The 19,493-nt window shown below is 46.3% G+C and overlaps 1 protein-coding gene across 1 annotated transcript in view; it reads left to right on the top strand.

The window, feature by feature from the left end:
- The first annotated feature begins 434 nt into the window (after nt 1-434).
- Nucleotides 435-19,493, top strand: part of USP22 (ubiquitin specific peptidase 22) — a 43,239-nt gene continuing 24,180 nt past the window's right edge. Inside the window, 2 exon segments of the mRNA XM_027624800.2 lie at nt 435-853; nt 18,112-18,244. Of these exon segments, the coding sequence (XP_027480601.1) occupies nt 683-853; nt 18,112-18,244 (304 nt within the window). The 5' untranslated portion in view covers nt 435-682.

The following is a 19,493-nucleotide window of genomic DNA, read 5'->3' as shown; positions in this document are numbered from 1 at the left end:
GCCCGTTGCTCCGCCTCTTTGCGGCAGAGCTCAGGTCGGTGCAAACCGGCTCAGTGCCCCGAAGGCCGTTCCGCGTCACCCAAGCCTCGGCTGGCCCCCACCTCCGCAGCTCTCCGTGGGAGACCGGGAATGGCAAGTGGCCAGCTTCCCGGGAGGCAGCTCTGAACCAGGCGGCCTGTACTGACAGCTAGCGACAACCGCCGCGGGCGCCGCCGGCCGACCGGCGACCGCTGGCGTAAGCGCGGGGGCGGGCCCTGGTCGGCTCCACGCCCCCGCCGTGCACTCAGTCCGCGGATCGCCCCGGAGCCTGCGGGCGGCGGGGGGCGGTGGGGTGGCGGGGCGGGCCCGGGAGCGGCCGGAGCCTGCGCAGTGCGGCGCCCGCGGCCGGCCGGGGATGACGTAACCTCCGCCTGCGGCCTCCGCGCCCCGCCCCGCGCCGCGCTCCGCAAACCCGGCGAGCGCAGCGCGGGCGGCGCCTGCCTGGCCGCCGCCTCCCCCTTGGCGTCCGCGCAGCCGGGTCTTTGTCCGCCAGCCCCGCGGCTGCCCGCGCTTTGTTCCCGGCGCCAGTTCTCCGGCCGGCCGGGGCGCGCCGCCGAGCAGCCCCCCCCCCCGCCCCTGCGCCGCGCTGGCGTCGTCCTCGTCCCCTTCGCCGCCCCCCGCGCGCGGCCGGGCCTTGCCCCCCATGGTGTCCCGGCCCGAGCCGGAGAGCGAGGCCATGGACGCGGAGCTGGTGGTGACGCCGCCGGGCTGCTCGCACCTGAGCAGCTTCAAGGTGGACAACTGGAAGCAGAACCTGCGGGCCATCTACCAGTGCTTTGTGTGGAGCGGCACGGCGGAGGCCCGCAAGCGCAAGGTGCGAGTCCCCTCTCCCCCGGAAAACTGCGGGCTGAGCAGGGAGCCGGGGGAGACCCTTCTTTTTGCACCGTTGCCCAGCAAGTGGGTGCTGGCGGGGCTTCTGGGCCCTGTTGGGGGGCGAGGAGAAGGAAGGAAGGGCTTGTTAGCCTCCTGCGGACCCCTCCCGGGCTGCGCTCGCCGGCGGGGCGGGGCGGGGGGGGCCCGAGAGGCCTCTTCTCCTTTCTTATTCCCTGCCCCCTCTTCCCCTGCCCCCTCTCTCCTGCCTCCCCTCTTTCCCCCTCCCTCCCTCCCTCCCCTCTTTCCCCCTCCCTCCCCTCTTTCCCCCTCCCTCCCCTCTTTCCCCCTCCCTCCCCTCTTTCCCCTCCCTCCCCTCTTTCCCCTCCCTCCCCTCTTTCCCCCTCCCTCCCCTCTTTCCCCCTCCCTCCCCTCTTTCCCCCTCCCTCCCCTCTTTCCCCTCCCTCCCCTCTTTCCCCCTCCCTCCCCACCTCCCTCCCCTCCCCCCTTCCCCTCCCCTCCCCCCTCCTCTCTTCCCCTCCCCCCTCCTCTCTCCTCCCCTTCCCCTCCGCCTGGGTCCTCCGCCCCCTCTCTTCCCCTCCCCTCCTCCCCTTCCCCTCCCCTCCTCCCCTTCCCTCCTCCCCTTCCCCTCCTCCCCTTCCCCTCCTCCCTCCTCCCTCCTCCCCCCTCCCCCCTCCCTTTCCCCTCCGCCTGGGTCCTCCCGCCCCTCTTCCCCTCCCCCGTCTTCCTCCCCCTCCGCTGCGGGAGTGGGGGCGGAGCAGGGGTGGGGCTTGGGGCGTGTCCAGTTCCGGAGGTGGGCGAGTGCAGATCTGGGAAGGGGGCGGTTTTCTCCTCCGGGGTAACGGTGGAAGCCTGGTACGTAGGAAGGTGTCCCAGGTTCCAGCGCTAGGCTTCACCGAGGAACCCTCCGGGGCAGGGGAGGGTTCGGGGGCGGGGTTGGGGGCAATGAGAAGACGTAGGACAGAAAACTAAAAAGGGACAAAGACTCCGGGGACTGTTGGGCGATCTGCTGTGGGTCCGTCCCCTGCCACCATACTGAGCTCCCATGAATCTGGAGCGTGAGTTAAGGCTTACTTACCTTGGTCAGGGAAACTGAGCCGTGTGTCTCGACCGGGAGTTGTCAGTATGAAGCTACAACTGTGTGGTGCTTGGGCAGAACACACACCGGCTCCAGGGTCTGCAGGAAGGAATGCAGGGAGATGGCATCGTCCCGCCTCGTTTCAGATATGGACGTGGGTGGAGGGGACGAGCAGTTGGAAAGGGAGCAAGTCAAGCCCCTGTTACACCTATATCTGGGAAAGCCATTTCGTTATCAGCACGATGTGTTTTGGGGAATCACTTGTAGCTACGGAGGAGTGGATTTAAAAGAAGATCGGTTTGATGGGGAGGTGGGACAGTGGCGTGCCTTCTGCGTAAAGAGGCTTTAATAAGAAACTGATCACCTCCGTGAGACGTTGAGGAAATTACATTTAGTGTTATCTTTTTCAGATAAATGCCCCATTAGGCTTATTAATTATATGGAAATCAGAAAATATGGTATTAGGTGAATAAATCTTGTTACAGTGTAACGCGATTTTGCAGTGCAGTGAGATTGGGAGGTGTGAGGTTCTTTCCACCTTTGTAGTTTTTTTTTTTTTTAATTTTTTAAACTAACATCCACTGAGATTGTAGGGGTTTAGCACCAGTTTTCATTAGTGATGGTGTTGGGAAGCATTATCTCTTAGAATGAACTGAAGTCAGAGATGATTTCTATTAGGATCAGAGTGAGATTCTTGCTGATGGAATTGTGTGCTCCTAAAAAAATATCCTGGTTGAAACCGGTGGTCTTCAGGTGATAATCTTGTTACTGCTCCATGTCATTAGTTTATTGGTTGAGATTTATATGGCGTGTGTAAGATTCCTGTCCCCATTGGATTCCTTACTTAAGGAATCCCCTGCTTTTTTCTTCTGTCTCCCCTTCCCCTGTAAATTAACAAAGCTGAAGGAGTCAAGTTTAACACATCATTAACTTTGTCTTCTTTCCTAAAGGAAGGAACCACTTTTTCTTTTGCTATATGTCTTGGATTAATCCTTTAATGCCAGTTGCTTAGTTTGGGAGCTGTGGAAGCACATCTCTGTTACTCACTTGTAAGAACTTGAGCTATTGACAGACAAGAGGTGGTGATAAATACTTATCTCAAATTTCAGATCTGTCACTGTTTTGTAGTATACCAGCCAGGAATCCTAATGTCCTTCGTCTTTTCTGCTCCAGATTTTGTTGGGGGCGGGGAGGGGGGGTCATTTTTGTATCATTTGGGTCCTGTCTAACTGTATGTCTAGCACTCTCTAGTGGCCCAGCCAAGGAAGAGTTGGTTTGACAAATGGTTTAATCCTCATGGTTAACAGTGAACAATGCATGTTTCACAGTGAGTAGGATTCTCAGTGGATCTGTATGTAGGCTTGGTATATTTTTGGTTTTAACAATATGAAGTTTGCTATAAAAATATTTCACCTTAACGGGGCGCCTAGGTGGTTAAACATCTGCCTTCGGCTCAGGTCATGATCCCAGGGTCCTGGACTAGAGCCCCGAGTTGGGCTCCCTGCTCAGTGGGAAGCCTGCTTCTCCTCTCTCCGCCTGCTTGTGTTCCCTCTCTCGCTGTCTCTCTGTGTCAAATAAGTAAATAAAATCTTTAAAAAAAATATTTCAACTTAAGTTATAATCTTCGTAAATAAACAAAGGTGCCTTTTTGAGGTCGAAGTCTCAGCAACAATGTAACCATAGAAATAAAGCCCTGACTGGTGTGAGGTGGTGTCTCAATAAAGCCCTGGATAAACAGGTGAGCTTTCTCTAAGTAGAAAAGGGTTATGGTTTTTGTATCCACCTTTGACACTTCTTTTGGTAGGCACAGAGTAAGAAGAACATGATCGGTTTTGCTAACTTTCTGTCCAATATAGGCTTGAATTGCAGTAATACCCGTGTACTACTGAATGTAAAAATGTTCCCATGTTCCTGTGAGTTAGGACTCAGTGCTGCCACAGGGGACTCTGCTTTTCTGGCATGTGTTGAATATAGCAAATATCTTACCATTTTAGGGTTTGTGTGTGAAAAACTGACAATGAAAACATCAAGATTTTAAGTGCTCCTGGTTATTATGACATAACAAAGTCTACATTGTATTTTGAATATATAGACCTTGGGAGGATGGGGAATATTGTTTAAATAATCACTCCTCTTTTTTTTTAAAGATTTAATTTATTTATTTGACAGAGAGACACAGCGAGAGAGGGAACACAAGCAGGGGGAGTGGGAGAGGGAGAAGCAGGCCTCCCACGGAGCAGGGAGCCTGCTGCAGGGCTCGATCCCCTCAGGACCCTGGGATCATGACCTGAGCTGAAGGCAGACGCTTAACGACTGAGCCACCCAGGCGCCCCGCACTCCCCTCTTTTTGAACTGTTTCTGTGACTCTAAAATTTTGCAGCAACTTGTCCTCAAAACACAGCCCTTTTGGGAAGCCTTGGGTGGCTCAGTCAGTGAAGCGTCAGCCTTCAGCTCAGGTCATGATCCCAGAATGGGATTGAGTTCATATGGGGCTCCTTGCTCAGTGGGGAGCCTGCTTCTCCCTCTGCCTGCCCCTCCCCCTGCTTGTGCACATGCACACTCTCTCTCTCTCTGACAAATAAAAATCTTTAAAAAAAGCAAAACACGGCCTTCTTTATAGATGTAGTAAATAGTTTTACCAACTATACCTTGCCTCAAGTGAAGAAGAGTTGTCAAACATACTGTAATTTTGGTATTATGGGTTCTGGTTTAGTTTGGTCAGTAATCTGGAGGACAGTAAACTGCTTTTGAAGGTTTCTGTCCGTCCGAGGCACAAAATTTGGGGCCTAAAGCAAGCCTTTGGGTAGAAATTCTTAGAGAAATACTTCCTTTGAGAAAGGGCCTAGAGAGAAGGAAACTTACCTGGGAAATGATAGATAAGAGGCAGGAGGACTCGAAGATCCAGTAGTCATACCTTTGTTGAACAATGTGTTCTGTTTGATGTTTGTGGTCTTCACACTGCCATTTAAATGTGGAATGATTCCCTGTTTTTTAGGACTCTCATTCTCTCTTCAGTCCAGTCAACTCTGAACCCTGGGTTTCTCTCTTGAGGAATTGAAATCTTAATTGTTAAAATGCCATTAAATAGTAGGTGTCACAGAGCCGGATTACAAATATCTGCCTTAAAATTTAGAGTACTTGTAGATGCCCAGTGGTAATTCTCACACATAGGCTAATTGGAGCCTGAACGTACATAAAGGAAGGCGTAAATAATTCTAGGTGCTTAATTGTCCGTCAGTTTTACTGAGGAAGATAAAAATGCGTGAATCTGTATATTTAAAAAAAAAACAGTTACGGAAGTGACAATAGGAACATACTCTCTTTTTTTGCATTTTTTTAAAGATTTTATTTATTTAGAGAGAGCACTCATGAGAGCAGAGGGAGGGGCAGAAGGAGAGGGGGAGAGAGAATCTCAAGCAGACTCTGCACTGAGCATGGAGCCTAACATGGGGCTTGATCCCACAACCAGGAGATCGTGACCTGAGCCGAAACCAAGAGTTGGTCACTTAACTGACTGAACCACCCAGGTGCTCTGAACATATTTTTTTTTAAAGATTTTTATTTATTTATTCATAAGAGACAGAGAGGCAGAGGGAGAAGCAGGCTCCCCGCTGAGCAGGGAACCCCATGCGGGACTTGATCCCAAGACCCTGGGATCACAACATGAGCCGAAGGCAGATGCTCAACCATCTGAGCCACCCAGGCGCCCGTCCTAAACATACTCAAAATAAAACACGTTATCGAATAGGCTTATTGAACGGTGAGTCATTTCTGGCCCCACACAACCACTATCAAGATATGTTTGCTGCCTGGGTCTTCCAGATTTTTAAAAAATTATAGGGGCACCTGGGTGGTTTAGTCGGTTAAATGTCTGCCTTCAGCTCAGGTCACGATCCCAGGGTCCTGGGATCGAGCCCCACATTGGAGCCTACTTTTCCCTTTCCCTCTGCCTGCCGCTGGCGCGCTCTCTGAAATAAATAAAAGCTTAAAAAAATTATAAATACATCTGCACATAAAACAGTTACATGTTTTTATTTATGTAAACATACATGCTGTGTATCTTGTTTCCATTGTTTTAAAAGATTTTATTTATTTATTTGAGAGAGAGAGAATGAGAGATAGAAAGCACGAGAGGGAAGAGGGTCAGAGGGAGAAGCAGACTCCCCGCCGAGCAGGAAGCCCAACGTGGGACTCGATCCCGGGACTCCAGGATCATGACCTGAGCCGAAGGCAGTCGCCCAACCAACTGAGCCACCCAGGCGCCCCGTCTTGTTTCCATTTTTCACTTGTTGCCCATGCATATAGATCTGTTGAGCTGTGCAGTTAATATTCAATTGGATGCAAGGAGTGTTGTCTATTTTCCCCTTTCTTCAAGCTTTCGATATGTAGGATTTACTAAGAACTTATACAACTTAAGCGTGGTAGTTTAAAGAAGGAATAATCGTAGGCAAGTCATTTTAATATATGTTTTCATTTACTGAGGGATTGAAATGTGATTTGTCTACTTGACATCAAACCTGAGATGCCTTTAAAAAGTGCACTTTTATTTATGGAAAACCATGGGGAGGGAGGTAGCCAAAAGGAGACAAATACAAAGACTAAATATGACTCATGAAAGTTTAAGGTAGTATAATTTCGTGGAGTACAAGCATAAAGCCCTTTCATTTTGAATCTTTACAAAGCAACAAATATAGATTGTTAGCCTCTGGACATTTGCCTCAGATGAGAGTAGCTCTTACAGTCAAGGTTGTGGAAGTGTGGCTCAGGTGTTTGGTTGTCGTGTGGAAAGGGAAGTCATTACAGGAGGAAAATGGTCTTAAGTCAGTGGTTACTTTGCCATGTGTTTTAGAAAAGATGTACTAGTCTAGGGCTGTGCACTGGTCATCTCTTTATAAGTGCTACTTTAGTTCTGGAGTCTGAGATCCGTGCCTTGAGATCTGAATGAATCTCTTTGATTCATTTGAACTTTTTAGTAGAAATCATCATTGGGAGAAGACACTTCTGTTACTGGCTTTAGACAGAATACGTGGAGCAACAGGACACACTGGTAGATCATAAACCGAGAGCCATGAGCTTTGCCTGTGTTGCTGGCTTCACCTTTGAGACAGGTCATTGGCTCAGCCCGGCGCTTACCCCATGACGTTGAGAATGCTGCTGGGCCCACTCTGGGTTTTGTGTTTTTGTTTTTTTAAGTTCAGTTCATTTTTTGGATATGTCTTTTTTTTTTTTTAAGTAACCTTTTTTCTTTTCAAACTGTATTCTCTTGAGGAATTAACTTTTGCTTTATTTATCGATGCCTTGAATCTCAAATCCTTACAACAAAACATCATACCATTCATACTAAGCAGGGGACAGGTCATTCCAAGTAAAAGGTCCGGAATGGAAAAAATTTTTCTTTTGAGATAATCGTAGATTGACATGCTGTTGTAAAAAATGATACATAGACATCTCTGTACCCTTTAGCAGTTTCCGCCATCTTGCAAACTGTAATAAAATATTAAAAACCAGGATGTCAGCATTGATACAGTCCATCTTTGATACAGTCCAGCCATTTTCTTCAGACCACCCCACCCCGGCTCCCTGATTGTTAACCTTTCACTGTTACTGTGGTACCTTTTGTCACAACCAGTGACAAAACTTGATACATTGTTATTAACTGAAAGTCATACTTCATTCAGATCCCATTCGTTTTTCCCTAACCTCCTTTTCCTTTGTCACGACCCCATCCAGGATTCCACATTACGTGTAGCTGTCATGTCTCTGCAGGCTCCTCCGGATTGTGACATTTTCTCAGAGCTTCCTTCTTTTTGATGACCTTAGCAGTTTTGAGGCAAATTGCTCAGGTATTTTATAGAACGCCCCTCAATTTGGGCTTGTCTGATGTTCTTCTCATGGCTCATAGTTGTGGTTATGGCTTTTGGGAAGACCAGAGAGGTGAAGTGCCCTTACCAAGCCCTGTCAAGGGTGATGGGGTCAACACGACTTAGGACTGTTGGTGGTAAGCTTGATGGCATGGCTGTGAGGCTGCTCTACAATAAAGTGGCTCCTTTTCCCTCCTTTCCATACTATGAGGACTGTCACTCTGCACAGGTCACATGCAAGGAGAGGGCAGTTACGCTGTGCGTCCTTGAGGCCAGAGTATCCAGATTATTTGGAATTTTTCTATAGGCAATATTTGTCCTTTCTCACTCATTTAGTATTTATTCAATCTTTTGTATCAGTATGGATTTACAGATATTTTATACTATGGGTTATAATCCAGTATTCTGTTATGTTGCTCAGACTCTTCCAGCTTTAGCCAGTGGGAGCTCTTCTGGTTGTCTTCCCTGTCACTTTGGCATACCCTTAGCAATTTTTGTTTGGCTTATTGTTTTTGAGGACTTCCTTACTTTCTGGTACTGTGAGTTTCTAGGCTTATATTGTGTATTTTCTGCCCCGGTCCTAGACTCTACCATTTCTCCGAGGGGCCCTTGTCCTTTTATTGGAGAATAGAGTTAGAAAATACGGTTTGGGCAGTGGCTGTGCTTGTTAATACCAGTGATGTGGCTTCTCAGCCCTCAGGGGACAGAGCTAAGAAACAGACGTGTATGTGCCAATTCATGTACACACAAGTCTATGGTGGTTCATCTCTACCCTTATTAAACTATACCTGAGTTCATAGTGATGTCTCCAACTCTAATCCGATACAGCGTGGGTCATTCTAGCCTTTTCTTGCTTGTCTGTAACTTCTCTGTCCCACAGATAGAAACTTACCCACCTTGCTGGAGTGGTGGGGGGTGGGAGGGATGGGGTGGCTGGGTGATAGACATTGGGGAGGGTATGTGCTATGGTGAGTGCTGTGAATTGTGCAAGACTGTTGAATCACAGATCTGTACTTCTGAAACAAATAATGCAATATATGTTAAGAAAAAAAAGAAGAAGAAGAAGATAGCAGGAGGGGAAGAACGAAGGGGAGTAAGTCGGAGGGGGAGACGAACCATGAGAGATGATGGACTCTGAAAAACAAACTGAGGGTTCTAGAGGGGAGGGGGGTGGGGGGATGGGTTAGCCAGGTGATGGGTATTAAAGAGGGCACATTCTGCATGGAGCGCTGGGTGTTATGCACAAACAATGAATCATGGAACGCTACATCAAAAACTAATGATGTAATGTATGGTGATTAACATAACAATAAAAAATTAAAGAAAAAAAAGAAACTTACCCACCATCTATGTACTTAACTGTTTAATTTCAGTTTGCTTGTATAGTGGTATAGGCACCAAGGATAGTCTTGCCCCCAAATGTGACACTTTGGCATATTGTCTATTCTGAATTAAAAGTTCCTTAAAAACGGCCCGTGAAAGAACACTCTGGCGGAGATAGGGAATTTAGAACCGAGAAAGCTGTATAATTTTTATTACTTTTTTTTACCAATTTACGGCCCAGCCCCAAATCTGTGTTTAATTCCTTAATAATTGAAGTTCCTGAACATAAGTTTTTGTCCTGTCAATTCCTCTGTGATTTATTGTCTCTTTGCCAGCTTTTGTCATTTCTTTGGGTCTTAATGTCAGTATTGGTCTCCATGTGCACATAATTAAACTTTGGTTCTTTTTCTTTGGTTATTCTGTCTCATGTCGATTTAAATCTTAGACTAGCTGGAAGAATCTTGAAGGGTAGAGGAAAAATTTTCCCCTTCAACAGCGGTTTCAGAACTGTTACTCTGCCCCTCCTCGGGGAAGCAGTGTTATCACCTGGCTCTCCTCTGGCTCCTTTTGCCTTTTGTTTTACACCCTCCACTCGTTTCCAAGTTACTCCGGCAAGTTGTCCCATACCCTCTGCGTACTTGGGCATTATCGCATATATTTATTTGTAATACAGTCAGATTCTTTTGTCCTGGTCTGCGCTGCATCCTGGCATCCTCTGGCTGCCTAACCAGTTATTTACAGGTTGGCATGTATTATGGTTTGCCCTTTGTGCTGTGAAAGTTAAGAAGATTAAGTAGGAAGTACGTAAACTCAGTTTTCAGGGACTGAAATGACCTACCTTAACAGATCTTTGAGGTTTGTTTCTTTCCTCTCATCTTATGTTGACCGGTACCTCCAGCAGATAGTAAAATTAAACCAGATTCAGTAGCTTTTATTATTGTTAGCAGCTCTGGTAAAAGGCTTTGAGGAATAAGGTGGAAAGAGCAGGTTAAAATGAGGTTTAGGAGAATCTGATCACTCCCTATAGACATTGACAACTGACAGTTGGGAGGTGATACAGAATTTAAGTTGAGAATAGCCCAAAGGGGGAAAAAAAGGGTAGCCCAAGGCAGGCAGTACCATGGGGATTTTGCCTTTGCTTCTGCCCGAAAGTGTGACCTGCACAGGTCCCCCAGTCTCTCTTGAGTGTCACTCATTTCTCATTTATGATAATACTGTTTAATTTACATAGTGTTTTATATTTTATAAAGCATTTTTCGTACATAATTTCACTTGATTTTGGTACTCGTAATACATGTTTTAGGTAGGCGTGGCAGGTAAGTCGCCTAACCTACCCAAGTGCACTTACTGTGAACACCAAGTCTGGGCCTTGAAATTAGGTTACTTTGAGTCTGAAGTTTGTGCTCCCACTAAGTTATTCTGGACTGTTTTACATCACCACCAAGTAATTCTCTAAACTCGGCAGACAGTGGCCATATGTCATACAAATTAGACTCAATTTGGACCCTTCCTGGAGAGAGTGTAAGATTGTATAGGTTAAGGATTCAGTCCAAGAGCACTGCTCCTACTTTAGACACCAGTCACGAGTCCAGATCGGCACCTGTGCTTGCAGCTGATTAGGACCCCTTCTTCAGGTTCGGTAATTCGTTAAAATGGTTCACAAAACTCAGGGAAACGTTTACTTATATTTACCAATTTATTATAAGCGTACAGGTGAACAGTCAGGTGAAGAGGTACATAGGATGGGGTCTGGGGGGGGCCCTGGGCACAGGAGCTTTGTCCCAGGGGAGTCAGGGTGCACCACACTCGCAGTGCGTATGATGGAGGAAAGATGTTCGGGTTTGAAGCCGATGGCCAAGAAAGAATTCTTGAGACATCTTTGGTGCAGAAAGGTGATGTTATTAAAGCTCGGGGACAGGACCATGGGCAGAAAGAGCTGCACCAGGGTCGTGAGGAGTGGCCCATGATATACTTTCAAGTTGGGGGACGGAGTTAGGCACGGCCTAAGTCTCTAAGGAATTTTGGAAGCAAGGTTTCCAGGACCTTGAGGGGGCTAGCTATTGTTAGGAAAAGGTTATTTATTACGGCCTAATAAAACCTTAGTCATGAGAGCCTTCAGATGTACATCTGTGGGTCATATGCTTGGGGGATGATTGCCAACATATATTTGGGGGAGCAGGGATAAAGGAAGTTTCCAAAGGAATTTTTTAAAAGATTATTTATTTATTTATTTATTTGAGAGAGAGCGCACTTGAGCAGAGGGAAGGGGAGGGTCAGAAGGAAAGGGAGAAGCAGACCCCCACTGAGCAGGGAGCGCAACAGGGGGTCTGACCCCAGGACCCTGAGATCATGACCTGAGCTTGAAGGCAGCTGCTTAACTGACGAGCCACCCAGGCGCCTCCAGAGGAATTTTTATATGTTAAAGTAGACTTACAGGCTCCTGGGGGTCGGGCTAAGATTGCCTTTTACCCTTAGCAAAGTATTAACATCGAGGCGCTTAAGTTCCTAGAGAAATGTCACGCTGTTTCAAGGACTTGTCAGTGGGCTGTAACAAGTAAGGAAATTTAATAATTTTTCTTCTGCCTTTGTTTTCCACATCACATGGATGCATTAACCAACCCAGAAGCCCTCTGAACCCTGTCTTTCAGCATTTTTCATTAGGGCTTCATTACATAGTTATGATTGATTAAACAGGCACTGATTAGACATTACAGAGGCATGATTGATTAAATCATTGGCAATTGGTGGAGGTTGGGATGGGGCTGAGAGTTCCAACCCTCTGATCACATGGTTGGTTCCCTGGCACCCCAACCCCATCCTGAGGATATCCAGAAGCTTTTCAGAAATCATCTCATTAACATAAATTTAGACATGGTTGAAAGGAACTTGTGAATAACAAAAGATACCTTTATCAATCAGATCACTTCGAAATTCAAGGGTTTTAAGGGCTTTGTGCTTGGAATTGGGAAGACCAAAATATGTATTTCTTCTATCACACTTAATGTCACTCTCACTTCTGTACCTCGAGGGAGTTGGGCTAAATAGATCTATTTGAGCTGAGAGAGTCAAAGACCTGAGTGTGGCTTTCTGAGGCTGGGAAATCTGAGGAGATTGTTTGATTTCAGTTAAGTCTTTGCCTTTTGGTGCCTCAGTTCATGTAGAAAATGGAATGTTTATTCCTGTCCCTTTGCTTATATCAGAGTCCCTGATGGTAAAAAAGTATTTTGAACCCTTGAAAAAATCATCAAAGAGAATGAAAAACAATTAAATTTACCTTCTTACAATTGTCAGATGTTAATAGATCAGTGGTGGTGGGAAGTCGTGCATTAGCTCTCAAGGTGCTGTCTCATGGTTGTCGCTTGCTTTAAGCTAGACTCAAAATTCCCCATACAACTGAGTCATCCCTGACTCATGTGCCCCTTCTGCCCCTGCCCCATCCTTCTTGGTATGGGGAGGAGGGTGTGAGAAAGAAGATCATAGAGATTAGGGTATCCAAGGAAATATTGTTAGTATTGGGGCCTCAAATGAATGGACTTTCTGTGCATTTCTTGAATTATGTAAAATCAGAACTGTTTATTTTTACGTTTTTATTTAAATTCCAGATAGTTAACATACAGCATAATACTAGTTTCAGGTGTATATAGAGAGAGGCAACACTTCATGCAACTCCCATGCTTTTCACAAGTGCTCCCCTCATCCCCATCCCCCCACCCACCGTCCCTCTGGTGACCACCACTTTGTTCTCTATACTTGAGCGTCTGTTTCTTGGTTTGCCTCCTGCCCCCACCCTGCCCTTTGCTCATTCGTTTTGTTTCTTAAAATTCCACACATGAATGAAATCATAGGGTATTTGTCTTTTTTTGACTGACTTATTTCACTTAGCATAATCCTCTCTAGCTTCATCCAGGTGGATGCAAACAGAACTGTTAAGTTATTGACCCCTGTCTGCTTTTCCTATCGATAAAAAATCCTAGCTGTGTTTCAGGATTTCCTTGCAGCCTACCAAATCTACTTGAATTAATTTACGGGAGAAAGGGATTTAATACAGAAATCATTACAAGGGCTCCAGGAGCAGTAGACTCTGGGTTGAGTTTCCTGGAACCCCCGCCAGCCTCCAGAATTCCGCTGGCTCTGCCCATCCAGGAAGGTTGCCAGTGTTGCCTCCCCAGCGGGATGAGCTGAGGGAGGAACCTTGCCGTCCCTGCCGCGACCAGCCACTCCAGAAAGCAGCCACCCCTGTGCCTCTCCCTGGCCCACTCAGACCAGTAGTGGGTGGTGCAAGGATGTCTTACCCTTTCCCATGTCAGTGGGAGGGGGTTAGGATAGTAATAGCTGATGTGAACTATGTATTCTTTCCTGCGGCTGCTTTCACAGGTGACCACACACTGGGGGGTTTAGAACAAGTTCTGGAGGCCAAAACCCCACAGTCTGGTGTTGGCAGGACCACCGCCCTCCAGAGGCTCGAAGGGAGAAACGGTTCTGGCCTGTTCCCGCTCTAGGCCCCCACCCTCCAGTTTCTGCCTCCTTCACCTGGCCTTCATTCCCTTGTCCAAGGTCTTTGTGACCCTCCCAAGGACACTCAGGATGGCATTTAGGGCCCACCCAGATAATCAAGTGTAATCTCATCTCTACACCCTGAACTTAACTACATAATGCAAAATTTTCCACCTAAGGTAACAGTCTCAGGTTCTGGAGATTAAGACAGGGACGCATCTTTTGGGAAGCAACTGTCAGCCCACTATAAATCCTGATACGTACAGGCACTGGCCTCAGTACATTAAAAAACAGCCATTTAATCCTCGTAGTAGCCATATGAGGTAGAAACGTGTCCACATTTAAAAGTCAGGAAACCGAGGCAGAGAGAACCGTGTAACCTGTTTGATCCCACAGCGAGAGTGGTGGAAACTGGAATTGGACCCGCTCCTGTGCCCTGTAACAGATGCTGAGGGGGTCACGGGATTGCCTACAACTGGATGCAAGATCCTTAAAGAATTAACTGGAAGTCAGCAGCTGGCTTTGATAAGTAATGGACATCTAATTCTTTTCACTAGTACTTGGTAGTAGTAATCACTTGCCTTTGTTTTAACATCCTGAGATTTGGTGTCAAACCTACAAATGTCTTTATTACGTGTACTGCTTCTTGGGGCGTCCAGGGTTATTTCGAGCTGCTCTAGTTTCTGTGCTTCAGCTTTCAGGGGTAAATGCACTCAGGAGACAGAACTCATGTAAGTCAGCCGTTGCTCCATTTAGGATCTAGAACTGTGCTGTCCAGCACTCCATTCACTAGCCACATGTGCTGTTTGTAATTACTGTGAAATAGAATAAAAAACCCAGTTTCTTGGCTGCCAGAGTCACTTCTCGGTAATGACTGCTGTAACGGACAGTGCAGACCCAAAACACTTGTAGCATCATAGAACCTTCTGTTGGATAGTGCTGATAGAAATTACAAAAGACACCATCAGAGACAGATTTCTGCTTCTGTGCTTAGTGTACTCTTGCCCATCGCTGGCTGCTTCGTTACTGTTAGGGAACTGGTCTCCCAGCTGTTGGATCCATCCACCCAGTAACGCCTTCAGTGGTGGGCGCTACACCGCCTCCAGGTAGCGTCTAGGTGTTAACACACTTCAGTGAGGTTGCCCAGACGAGGAAGTTAGGTCCTCACTTACATGCTTTCCTTCTTGTTCTTCCCAAGAGCAGGTCTTCCCACTTTGAGTTAATTTTCTTTTCTCCATATGAACTGAAGTCATACCCCTTGTTAGAAACATTTATTCTATAGAATTCCATAGAATTTGAACAGAAATTGTATACAGACTTTTCTGATTTCTCCAGTCGTCCTCAGTCAGGTGTGGTTGTTGCTCCTTTTAAATTCCATAGCGTTTGGTTTGTCTCTCAATATAACCACATCTTTTATCAGTGTGTTTATTATTTTGTATTATGGCTTTTTATCCCTCCTGTTAAAGCATACTCCTTGATGAATTTTTTTTTAAGATTTTATTTATTTATTTGATATGTGCTTTAAAATGAATATAGAGCATGGGCTTTATTTGTTTATTTTTAAAGATTTTATTTACTTATTTGACAGAGCGAGAGAGCACAAGCAGGGGGAAGAGTAGAGGGAGAGGGAGAAGCAGGCTCCCTGCTGAGCAGGGAGCCCGATGCGGGGCTCGATCCCAGGACACTGGGATCATGACCTGAGCTGAAGGCAGATGCTTAACCATCTGAGCCACCCAGGCGCCCCTATTTATTTTAATTTTTAAAACGATTTTATTTATTTATTTATTTGAGAGAGTGTGCATGCGTGCATGGGGAGAGGGAGAGAGAGAATCGCAAGCAGATTCCACACCCAAGTGCAGTGCTCAACATGGGGCTTGATCTCACAACCCTGAGATCATGACCTGAGCTGAAATCTAGAGTCAGACACTTAACCGACTGAGCCACCCAGGCGCCTCAAGCATGGGCTTTATTTAAATGAAAAGGATTTAGAATCCTGGATATGTGTGTGCATTTATTTATATTTGAGGCTTTCTTTCCCTGAGCTGGTAGCATCAGGACATGATCAGTTTCTGTGTGTTTAGCTATAGTTTTTTTGTGCAGCTAAGATTCTTGAGGATCTTTTTCCTCAGGCAGATTCCTGTTTCATGAAATTCTGCAAAAGAACAGGTGATAGAGCTTTACATTTGAAGTTCAGGGCTTAATTTTTATCTTTTTAAAAAACCTTTTGTGTGTTTTGGGGTGCCTGGCTAGCTCATTGGTTGGGTGTCGCCTCTTGATTTCAGCTCAGGTCATGAGATTGAGCCCCAAGTCTCAATCTCTCTCTCTCTAGAGCCCCGAGTCTCTCTCTCTAAAGTCTCTCTTTCTAAAGTAAATAAATCTTTTTTAAAAAGTTTTTGTGTGTTTTAAGGGAAAATTAGTTATGTAATGATCCAGATAAGCTTATATTTTCAAGGTAATGCTACTCTTGAATTTTTTTGTTATATAAATAGAATTGGATTTACTGTTTTAAAGTTCATAGAGGAATTTTTTAAAAGAAATCATTATAATGCCTCTAAAATATCCTGACTGGGGCGCCTGGATGGCTCAGTTGGTTAAGCGACCGCCTTTGGCTCAGGTCATGATCCCAGGGTCCTTGCTCAGTAGGGAACCTGCTTCTCCCTCTCCCTCTGCCTGCTTGTGCGCACACTCTCTTTCTCTCTGGAATATAAATAAATAAAATCTTAAAAAAAGATGAAAAAATATCCTGAGTGATAAAAATAAAGGACACCTCTTAATCTTTCCCATTCTTTGTATCTGTAATTGTAGTGAACAGTAAATGGAGTCTAGCTTGTGGTTGTAACTACGAATCTTCAGGAATCTGTTGCCTACAATATTTATAGCCAAAGGGAAATTTTCCGTGATAACCTGAAAGTATCATTGGCTTACATCAAATATAACTGTGCATGTAATTTAGACATGTCCTCTGTATTCCTAAAAGCAATTATGGTTACTTAATTTCTTTGATTTATCGCTAGAAGGATCAATAGATGATAACAACTATTTATACTACTGTGATGTTTATTTTTGTTTTTGTTTTAAAGATTTACTTATTTGAGAGAGAGAGAGTGAGAGCATGAGCGTGCACGAGGTGGGGGTGGGCCAGAGAGAGGAGCTTGTCTGTTTTGTCTTACGGGCTGTGGCTGCAGGGCTCTCTCGTCTTTGAGGAGCATATGCCCCCCGCACCCTCCCTGGCCAACTCCTCTGCACCAGTTCTCCCTCCTCTTGGAGGCTGACAGAGTTATCAGTGTCCCTACACGGCTTCCCTTTAGGCAGTTACTATCTAGGTGAAAACTGATTTGTGTTTTATGTGAATATGATTTGAGCCCGGTCCCCAGAGCCTCTCCTTCCTCCATGCCCCCCGCTCTAGGTGAATGCCCTGTCACCCCTGGGCTTGGCACTTGATTTGATCTTGTGTGTGCGGAGCGAAGCTTAGGAGGGGCTGCTTCCAGGCTGAGGGGCCTCCTGGGGTTAGGCACGTCCTAGTCTCCATTTTAACTGTGTCACGCACACACAGGTCACAAGCATATATACACTTAAGTAACTCTTCAGATGTCAGAAGAGCGCAAACCTTCCCCAGCGGGTGGTTGTGAGCATTGAATGAGGTACATCATCTGAAGGCCCGCGGCACCAGCGTCAAGAGCGCATGCAGCGGGGAGTGTGTAATGTTTGTGTTGGCAGCGCTTTCTGTCTTAACCTTCCCTTCCCCGTACCCTGTGTATTTCCTCCTGGCCTTCATCCCCCTGCTTCCTGCCCACCCATCACCGCAGAAGAAAATCCGACACCATGGTGTCCTCTCAGAGGCTGGAAATCCAGTTTGATGATCTGCAGGGAGTTTATAGTTACTAAACAGTGGTGGTCTTGGGTGGTTTGGGTGTGTAAGAATTACCACTGCTCGCAATGGCTGAGATTAAAATTTTAGGTTTCTGTGGTCTGACTCTTGGCAACAAACTTTCTTTTTCTTGTTCTTCTGTATCACTTTGACTCATGTCCCTCTCTGCTGGTTGACGATGGCTTGTAAATTGGCTGTGGCCTTGAGACCTGGGATCGCAAACGTACAGTGATGTCCACGGGAAGGGTGGCTAGGCTGAGAGTCGCTGGTGTGAAATGGGGAAGGAGACTAGAGGGTGGGCAGCACCCCGTCGGGACCGGGGAGGAGACTGATGGCTCCTAAGGCTTCATGTGGTAAACATCTGAGCCGCTTACGGGGTTTTGGTAGTTGAGATTGTGGGCTTGAGCTTTCTTACATGGAGCTAGTTTTGAGCTAAATGAGCCAAGAGTACCTTTTGGAGCCGTTGAAAGGATTAACAAAGAGATCTCTTGTTGAGTGAGACTGGTGATACCCTGTGATGTCCTTTCCTCCCACTGCCTTGTTGGTTGTGGATCACTTCGCTTGACCACTTTCTGCCCTAGAACGCCTGGTTTCTAATTCTCTGCTCTCAATTTCAGGCGAAGTCGTGCGTCTGTCACGTTTGTGGAGTCCACCTGAACAGGCTTCACTCCTGCCTGCACTGTGTCTTCTTCGGCTGCTTCACAAAGAAACATATCCACGAACATGCCAAGTCCAAGCGGCACAACCTGGGTAAGGCGCCCTCCGATGCATCTCCCTGGCACAGCAGCCCCCTGTTCCCTGACCTGTGGTTCCCAGCACCCCTCATCCCAGGGGCCAGTCCGAAATCCTTGTGGAAGTCCAGGGGCGGTGAAATACCCAGGACTCAAAGGGATTATGCACCTAGCCTGCCTTTAGGCATTGGAGTTGAAGTTAGTATTTTATGTAACTTGAAATGATCAATTACAAAGGCTCACTGTTCAGCTCTTTTCTTTAATGCAGCCTCAGAGCCTTCTTTCCCTCTGAAAAGCATGGTTAGGTATTCGATGAGGCAAGAATTCGCAAAGAAAGATCTTAGATGCAGTGTTGGGTTATTGATGTCAGCATGGCTGACAGCCCAGCTGGGTGGTTTCTGTCGCTTTCTATAATGGATTTTCACTGTTCTCGATAACACAGAGTCATGAAAAGGCTAACAGCACTGTGGCGTCAAGATAAATTTATATTTCTTATACTTAACAAGTTCCAACTGTCACACGTTCTGGAAGTTACATAAAGCACAAGTTTTGTCCTTGGCTTTATTTCTAACTGTGCTCCTTAAATGTTTCTCTCCTTCAGAATAATGTTTTCAGTGATGGTGAGGTTCTTAGGCTGTCCTTAAGAAAATCACTTTCGAAAGGTCCAGGCCAAAGAAACTTCATGGGGGCTCGGTGATTCCAGTTAAAGATCTTTTTAGGCCTTTTTCGATAGTAGAAATAGTAGAAATGGAATGTACTAACTGAGTCATCCCTCTTGGACTGCCACACTCGTAACTAAGAACTCACAGCAAGCGCTCGTAAAAAACCGCTTGGAACAAGGGGACTCAAATTGTGATGGTGAGCTGATTGGCCTTTTTGGAAAGAGAGCTTATGGTGCCTGTGGTGCTCTCATGAATTATGTCCCACGGAGGAATGAGATCATCCGTGATCTCTTACATTGACTAACCAGACGGAAAAGACACTGCTCGGGACAGTATGGGTGTGACAAAATTACGTACCATTTACTTAATGTAGATACGTGCTTTCACAATATAAATGAAGAGTATTCCTGCCATGTCTGTATCTCAGACCAGACCCGCGTAGGCCGCTCTGCTCTTTTTCCTGGGCTGTGACTTCATGGGCTTAAAGGGTTATGGAAAATTGGAACTCCGTTTGCACTTAAAAAAGCTCTCTGAAGAATCTTACTATTATCCAGAGTCATCTATAAAAATCACTTCAGAAATTTATTCATTTCGTCCACCTGACTG

Source organism: Zalophus californianus, chromosome 16 (genome assembly GCF_009762305.2).
Source record: "Zalophus californianus isolate mZalCal1 chromosome 16, mZalCal1.pri.v2, whole genome shotgun sequence".
Classification (NCBI taxonomy): domain Eukaryota; kingdom Metazoa; phylum Chordata; class Mammalia; order Carnivora; family Otariidae; genus Zalophus; species Zalophus californianus.
The sequence above is the reverse complement of the archived record's forward strand: the minus strand, read 5'-3'. Positions and strand labels throughout refer to the sequence as shown.